Below are 8,910 nucleotides of genomic sequence, written 5' to 3'. Positions count from 1 at the left end.
GACTGAATCTTCCCACCAACATTTCATTACATTCTGTTGCATATGACAGAAGACAACAGGGTGGCAGTCTGACAGAATGACATCTGACATGAACATAAGTATGCATGAAGCAAAGGTGTACCACTGAATTGCTCCATGCAAAGAAATGGCACCAAATGACATTTGTCTTCACTTGCTGAGCACTTATGGAGACCAAACAGTGGATGTGACCACAGAGAGGTGGTGGGTGAGGCATTTCAGCAGTGATGACGCAATGCAGAAGACAAGCCATGTTCTGGATGGCTACGCACAGCTTTCACTGAAGAATGTCTTAAACAGCTCATCCATGCAAATCAGATTAAGGTGATGACTCTGCTGAAAAATGTTATTTTGTAGCTGAGAACGTGCTCTGTCAAATAGTGTTATTGTAGTCTTCACATCTGTTGTCATTCCATTAAAATAAATAGTGGGCATTACTTTTGGACTGACGTAGGTATTATCCATATGTCTTTGGACTGATTTGTTCAAAGAATTCATAGTCAGACCTGCATCAGATTTTATGCACAGTAGAAAAAAAATAATCTTGGACCTCGCCCTCATTAGGATAAACTCTTGCAGATACAAATATCTGCTCATACGGCAGTGTGGTAATGTATAATTTTCTACAAACTTCAAACAATTGTTCAGAAGATGGCTCACGTTGATAGATTACTCAAATATTGACCACTTTATTGGAGTTAAGTTCATATCAATGAGACTGCAATTTCTCTAAACAGCGATTGCTAAAACAACATTTTCTCAATAGCAAATTGATCACTGAGAGAAACAGAGGGGAGAAAAAGGCCAACTTCTTGTAGAAATGTGTGTATCTTTGAACAACTGTGACGGTAAAACACAGTGTGTTAGTTTGAACTGCTATGTTCATATTTATGCTGCTCTACATGTACCACAGTACTAAGCTTTCATGTTTGCCACTTGGATCAATGTATTGACTCAATATTTTTATATTTTGAACTCTCTGCTTAAAAACATCTTTGCTTCCCCTGTTTAATTAGTCAGACATCTCATTTTATGTATCAAGTTTGCTTCTGATCTTAAAGAAAGCATGAGTGTTTTTGTGTTTGGACAGCAAGCCCGCAGTCAGCAGCAGCCTGCATCCCGCCACATGGTTAGACCTGTTGCAGCAGTGGAGAGATGTGTAATGGTCACCTAAAGCTACAGCGTAAAGAAACCACTGTAAAATTTAACATACCCACAGAAAAAACAAATGGAAGTTTTAAGGGTTTTTTTTTTCATTAAAACAAAACCAACATCTTTGAGTATACAAATGTATTCATGGAGTCAAATATTTCCTTTCTGAGTAAAATTCAAATTTAACTTCAACTTAATTCAAATTATTTTATATCTGTGTCACAGCTGCTATGCCTTTAAAGACTACACTAGGACTATTAGGAAACCAAATAAAACCACAAATTTTACTATTTCTTCAGGTCACAAAATCACAGAATCACAGAACTGTAGGGGTTGGAAGGGACCTCCAGAGATCATCGTGTCCAACCCCCCTGCCAAAGCAGGTTCTCTACAGCAGGTCGCACAGGTAGGCATCCAGGCAGGTCTTGAACATCTCCAGAGAAGGAGACTCCACCACCTCCCTGGGCAGCCTGTTCCAGTGCTCCGTCACCTCACTGTAAAGAAGTTCTTGCGCACATTTGTGTGGAACTTCCTATGCTGATGTCTGTTTCCCCTTTTCCTGTCTCCACTCACCACTGAAAAGAGTCCGGCCTCGCCATTCTGCCCCCCACACCTCAGATATTTATAGACCTGGATCAGGTCCCCTCTCAGTCTCCTTTTCTCAAGGCTAAATAGACCCAGTTCACTCAGCCTTTCCTCATAGGAGAGATGCTCCAGGCCCTTCACCATCTTCGTGGCCCTCCGCTGGACTCTTTCCAAGAGATCCTTGTCTTTTTTGTACTGGGGAGCCCAGAACTGGACGCAGTACTCCAGATGAGGTCTTACCAGGGCAGAGTAAAGGGGGAGGATCACCTCCCTCAACCTGCTGGCCACGCTCTTTTTAATGCACCCCAGGATGCCATTGGCCCTTTTGGCCACGAGAGCACACTGCTGGCTCATGGCCAACCTGTCGTCCACCAGGACACCCAGGTCCCTCTCTACAGAGCTCCTCTCCAGCAGCTCATCCCCCAGCCTGTACTGGTGCATGCAATTATTCCTCCCCAGATGCAAGACTCTACACTTGCTTTTGTTAAACCTCATCCGGTTCTTTTCTGTCCAGGTGATGCACAATGACGCATTTTGACTCATGCTTGTGACAATGCCTGTTTCTGTCAGATCAATACTGATGCTTCATGCTTTCAACTTTGGCTATTTATAGTTTTAACACCTTCTTGTGTTTACCCAAGAAATTAAACTTTAGGCTGCTCCATTCAAGGCGTAAGCTAACATCTGTAAGACAGGAACTACATCTTTGTTTTACTCTAGGTGTAAGAAGATCTGCCCAAGCTGTATATGGGCTGGGGGGCAGTGCTCATAGTGAATGCTCATTCTGAACCATCTCTGACTAGAATTTACAAGGTTTAAAAGTAATAAAGATGATTGATAGTTACCTAGGTGCTAGAATAATATCTTAGGAAAGGAGATGAAGAAGTGATGCAATAATCCCATTAATTAGTTGTTTGATCAAAGGTCACGTCTCAAAAGAAGAAATATTTAGCCTGCAAGTGTTCTACTGTGATAAGTTTTTTAGAAAGATATTGCATAGAAGAATTCTGCAATTGTTAGAAAAGGGGGGAAAAAAAAATGTTTGAAACAATCAGTGCTGAGTCTGTTTTCAGGGGAGTTAAAACAGGCGAAGTGTTGTACAGCCTTGTACTGTGAATCTCATCTCAAGAACATCCCTGGATGTTCTCTCCCTCAGAAAGGATAACTATTATATTTAATATAACTATATTTTAATGAATCACTTAAGGTTTTCCTAATGTGTTACATAGATAATTACATTTGCAGTATAAGAGTAGCAGCCAGATATTAAGATGAATTGTGAAGACTTCTTAAAAAAATATAGATTTAAAGTTACTGCAGCAAAACTAAGTCATTACGGCTATACTTGAGGATTTTTATTTACTTTTTTTTTTTTAAAGAAAAACGTTGTTATTAATAGACTGGCACTTACAGACAAAATAAAATACATAGTTTCTTCCCTCTGCACAGTATTCAATCAAGTAGCACTGCAACTAACATAGATTTCATGCACAAGCGCAGAGAGGATTTTAAACTCTGCATATAGTACTGATTTCAGCCTTCGTACAGCCCCACTTGCAACACACTCCTGCCAAACCCAGAGACTCCCGTTTTCTTCTGGGATTCCTGGCCCACGGGTAACTACTGGGTCCTACAGGGGCTGCAACTCCTGCTCCCCCCTTGTCCCTCGGAGCAGCCTCTTCTAGCTGGCGAAGAAGTTCCTTGAAGTCATCTGCCACAGGCTCGTATTCATTGTAATCACTTAAGGCATACAAGTCCTTCAGTTTCTCCAATCCAAGAAGTGGGTTGCTTCTCTGCATCTGTTCCATCTCAGGACCCAGAACGGACTGCAGCTTGACGTGTCCCAACAGGTTGTTACTTGCTGCTTGAGAAGAATCTGTTTGAAAGAACAGGTTAAGGTTTAGACCGCAGGTTAAGACCGCAGGATTATCAGAAAGCACAGCTCTAGGCAGCAGCAAGGGAAAACCCATTCAGGACAATAAGGAAAGCATTTTTATCTTGGAGAACTGCTGTGCTGCAGAGCCCACATTTGTGATTAATTTATGGATCACTTATAGCAGAACCCCTGTTTCCAAGGCCAGGCTGCCTGTAAGACAGGAGAAGTACGGTGTGATGGCAGTCCCTGAGATGCACACATCCCCTTACAACTACACTGTTACATCTACAGGTCTGTCAATCCCTCTGTAAATGAAGTTCTAAGGAGGTGTGTCCAGAGGCCGTGCAAGGCTGTGACATGTGAGTTAGATCAGACCACTCCCTTCTCATGCACAGTTACACAAACTGATAACAAGTGAAGAAAAAATGAAGGGAGGAGGACTGAGTATTGGATTCAATATGCAAATATTTCATATGAACTATTTCTTACAGATGACATAATGTCTTTATAATGTCAGCTGACAGGTTCCAGTTCTTGGAAAGTCTCAGAACACACTTGGTCCCCCTGACCCCACTGTTCCCATAGATCCAGCTCCACTTCCATTCACCATGCATTGCTTCTCCTGGTTTTACTTCTGCCAAGGTGAGCAGCTCTGCTTATTTCAGCTAATATGAGGAGAAGCAACTTATTTTATTCTAAAGTTAAACAGCCTGAAAGAAGTGCTTGCCTATTAGTCTCAGTGTTGTCACTTTGGTCTTATTTGTTTCAAAAGGCTGAAAGAATACAAGAATACGCAGTGAATGTTATACTTACTTCAGTAAGGACAACTGACACATGGCAGATGGAACACATACCAAAATATGTTTAATAAAGAAGGTGGCAGTCATAGCCCCTTCACTCTGTCAGATGGTTACTGCTGCTCAGCAACCACCGGAGCAGGAAGGCTCCAGCCCAGCGGGATGGCTGGAGAAGGTGCCACACAAAAAGAAAAGCAGCTGCTTATGTACTTTGGAGACTGTAGTTTGTTACAGTTATTGTCTACTACTCAAGCTTGTTAAAAAGGTAGAGAAAAGAACTAATTTACTGAGCAGGTAAAAAGTTACTTCGCTCATGGCATGCTTAAATAAGAAGAAAGCAGCCCTTTGCTTGCACATCTCAGCCATAATTCTGACTTCTTCTCTGCCTAGAAGTGTCACTTTCACATGCTGAAGCATCAGTACAAATGAGAGCCAGCACCTGAAATTGCCGTTACATGAGCGCATTTCACAACTTGTTTGAGAACTCATCCAAAAACAAGACGCCTACCCCACCTTACTGCATTTGACTTAGTAAAATCGCGCGGAACGTTTTACCTGTGAGATACTTTACCGAAGATCGCTGACGGAGCTCCACCTGTCGGGATATCAGTCCGCAGTGCCGGGCTCGGGGCTCCGCTGGTCCCGCTAAGCGCGGACATCGCCCGCACGTTGCGGCGCGGGGACTCCGCCGTCCGTCTCCGGCACGGACGAGCGCCGACACCGCGGGGAACTCCCTCAGGGCAGCGGCTGAACCCCCGCCCGCCCCGGAGATCTGAGTTTCCCTCCTCTCGGACTTCCCTCTCCCGTTTTCGCATCGCGGACAGACGAGCCCCGCGCCCGTTCCGCAGCCCCGCGCCGTCCCCCCGGCTCCCAGGCACTCACCGACCGCGGGAACCGGCTCCGTCGCCAGCAGGGAGAGCCGCTTCCAGCGGGATCCGCCGCAGGTGAAGATGACGGCACGGATGAACTCCCTGCCGCACAGCTTCACCCCGTATCCGTCCCCGTCGTCCGCGGGGAGCAGCGCACCCTGTGCTTCGGGCTGTCCCGGCACGGCCGCGCTCAGCAGCGCCGCGGCGGCGCACAGCAGTCGCAGCTTCGCCCCCATGGTGAGCGGCCGTCCCGTCCCGTAGCGCAGCGTCCCGTCCGGCAGAGCTGCCCCGAGTGCGACCGCCACCCGAAGCTGCCCCAGCCTGCCGCCCGCCTTGCGCCTTTTATGGGCTGAGGGCGGCGCTCAGCCATCGCCTCACCCGGTCTGATCCCGCCGCCCCGGGCAGTGCCCTCCCGCCCCCGCCTCCTGATGCTGCCGCTGCCGGGCCCGCGTACCGGGTGGGCGTCGAGGCTCGGCTCGGAAGCGCCGCCCAGTCCTCCGGGCGAGGGGAAAACGCTCTTTCCTTCCGATCTCGAGCCTCTTTCCTGGGCAGGGAAGCTCCCCGCTAGACTCGTCCCGTCCGCTCACCTGCCCGGCACCGAGCGGCACCGAGGCGTGAGGTAGGGGCGCCACGGCAGCCATCCTCCCCCGTGGGGACGGGGCACGCTCCCATCTCCTCCACTGTGCTCCCGGTTCGCTTCCAGGTGTCGGCTAGTGATGCCGTCTGGAATGACTTCAGCGTGTGAAAAGCGCCTCTGACAACACTTTTCTTATCAAGTGCGCCGAACCGCTCAGATCCTCAACATTCGGGCTGAAGCAAAGATATAGAAGGCAGCACAGTGAAATAAACGCCGTTCTACAGAATCGCGGGCGCTTGCAGTGTGATGGCAGAGCCCGAGCTCCTCCGGGGCTCGCACTGAGACGTAGCCGCCTCGGGGCCACCTCGGCTCTGGGTGCAGCCCCCAGCAGTGCTGGTGAGGACATTCTTTAGCCCCATTTCACAAGCTGAGCTCCCTGTGAAAGCAAACATCGTTTCGTTGTGGTGGGTTCGGTTTTCAGCCTAACTGGACAGCAAATCTCTGCTGTCTCTTTTCTAAACACTCATGTTACAGAAAGCTAAAAAGTCTGAAAATACAGTCAGGCAGTTGTCAGTAGGTCCTCTTGTGTCGGGGTTGTACTTTCAGTTCCTTGAGTAGTGCTAGCATATGGAAAAGCTGCAGAATTCAATCTGGAAGGAAAGCACCCAAGAAACACACAGCCCAGCATGTGAAGGTGACTGATGCACCTCAGCTGGAAAGGAGGAACACGCTCTCCAGCTGTGTTTTCAAGGAGGACTCCTGTGTTCTACACTAAGCTGGATCTAGACAGTATGCAAGCTACAAAGTTTTGCGTGCCTGGACTTCCTTCTTGTCCAGTCTGCAATATTTTGGATGAGGCTGTAGCTTCAGGAGCAGGCACAGATGCCACCTGGACTACTAGAGGATGGGGTCCTGCCAGGTGGAAGCTGTCAGTCTGAAGTTTCTGCAGGACGAAACTTCCATCTGTTTATGTACATCTTACATACAAACTAAGCAGAGTTACTGACAACCTGCATATTTTAAGGAGAGCGGCAGCTCAACCTGGTTGGTGTAGCAGGCTTTTCTGAATGTGTGCATCACATTTAGTGGACTTTTGGTGGCCTCATTGTTAGCCTAGTTGGAGAGCTGCTGTCATGTGCAGGAGTGCTAGCAGAACTTCAGGGCAACAAGGAACGTGCCTCCTGAGTTTGGCAATGACTGACCTGAGTAATTTATTTAATTTGCAAACTAATATCAATTATTTTATACCCTGATGCCCATACCAAATACTGGATCCAGTCTTTAAAATTTAGGATGAAATTTTTCAGAGCCTTTCACCAGGGAAACTCAAGGCAGCTGCTATCACACTGGTTGGTCAGTCTGGCTGTGACACCTCTGATTCTCTGAGCATTCTAGCTTCAAATTTTACTGGAATGTCATTACTGTGATACCACACCTAGCTCTCCTGAGGCCAAAGCAGGCATTAGGATATATATCTTAATTTCTTCACAAGAACTCATTTTTGCAAATGTCTGAAGCACATAACCTCTGACTGCAGCTGCAAAATGCTGGTGTTCAACAAAGGACTGGAAAACAAATAGTTCAGAAAAACTTTCTAAACTCACTTGCTTCTTCATGGCTACAAAATGCAAAAGAGCACTTTCTGTGCCTCTGTAATGCTTGTTGGTAGGTGATAGAGTGTGAGTCGTCAAAGAGACCTCGGAGGGAACGTCATTTCAAGACATTCATAATTCCTCATAGGAGCTCACACTGCAGTACTCTTCATCACTTTTCTTGTAGAAAAGCATAGGCTGAAAATTCTCTATCACTACGATTAAAGACTGCAACAACAGGCAGTGATTTAATGAGTTTCATGAAGGATCGTACCTGAATGAGCTCGCAGCGGTCTGACATTGCTTGATGTAACTGTGCTCAGTGCTGTGTCACCAGTAGGGTGTACTGCTCAGTGTTCTTCGTGCAGCCATATTTTAACAGCAGCGCCTGTGCACCTAGGGCTTCTGACTGGATCTATTGTGATTCAAATAGTAGGTTATAAGGGCACATACTGGTAAGCTGGATAACTTTAAATCATGCAGGGTTTTATACAGAAAAGCCTAACTGGCAATCTTTCAGCAATTTGCTATGAATTTAAATAAAGTCAGAGGCTAATCTGGTTCATCATAGCTGGAAAGAACTACCCATATTCAAAATGATACACCTTCAGTTACCATGAAGTGCCCTTGAAACTATTGGCTGATAGCAATCAAATTTTACAGAGAGTAAAGTGTGATGTGTGAGAACAAGCAGTTAGGTAAATGCACCCTTTAACAATAACTTGATAAGCTTACATACTTGAAACAAAATTCTTGTTCCCATATTAAATATCAGACAACCTACACAAAAGATCGGACTGATGACTGATATTTTGATTTTGTTGGTCTCTTCTGGGAGACTTCATTTCAAATCCATGGAATTCACTTCTTTAAGAATACTGAGTTTTTGAAAGTTGTGCAAACATGAATTTTAGATATTTCTTAAGACTGCTTAATGCCAGACAGGTGGGATTCTATTTCAAAAGAGAAACACCACTGCATGCATGTGTCTGGTGTCATTTTTATCCAGATATCTAACCGGGGCTTTATTAGAAAGTGGCAATGGGTTTTGTAAGTTATTAGTTTAAAAATGAAGAAATCCTAGTGTCTTTACATGGCATATTCCAAGACTGATTAAACAGTTAAGTAATATAGCAGAACTTAATATTGCATGCATACTGTTTGTGTATTTTCTCCTAGTAATTTTAGGAGCAGCAGGATGGTGCAGTTAACAGTCACCAAAAAAACCTCAAAGCAAGTAGAAAAATGCTTGTGAAAAGCTCATCCCTCCCACTCCCCCAAAGCTTTGCTTCATTGTCAGCAGTACCCACGTGTCCTGTCAAAGTGAGATTAGCTACAGATGGGACAGGCAGTTGCGGTTCGCAAGCAGCACGCACACTGGTTCCCAAAGAATCATGACTTACCTCTCACTTTCCCTGAAAAATCCTGCTCTGAGTGACACTGA

The 8,910-nt window shown here is 45.8% G+C and overlaps 1 protein-coding gene across 1 annotated transcript; it reads right to left on the bottom strand.

Annotated features, from left to right (window-relative positions):
- Positions 1-2,971: 2,971 nt before the first annotated feature.
- Positions 2,972-5,603, bottom strand: LOC128089262 (relaxin-3-like). Its single transcript, XM_052700488.1, has 2 exons — positions 5,311-5,603; positions 2,972-3,631 (listed from the first exon to the last, which is right to left on the bottom strand). The coding sequence occupies exons 1-2, from the start codon at positions 5,531-5,533 to the stop codon at positions 3,264-3,266; spliced, it is 591 nt and encodes a 196-aa protein (XP_052556448.1). The 5' UTR covers positions 5,534-5,603; the 3' UTR covers positions 2,972-3,263.
- Positions 5,604-8,910: the final 3,307 nt, after the last annotated feature.

Source organism: Tympanuchus pallidicinctus, unplaced genomic scaffold (assembly GCF_026119805.1).
Source record: "Tympanuchus pallidicinctus isolate F22 unplaced genomic scaffold, pur_lepc_1.0 scaffold4, whole genome shotgun sequence".
NCBI lineage: Eukaryota > Metazoa > Chordata > Aves > Galliformes > Phasianidae > Tympanuchus > Tympanuchus pallidicinctus.
The sequence above is the reverse complement of the archived record's forward strand: the minus strand, read 5'-3'. Positions and strand labels throughout refer to the sequence as shown.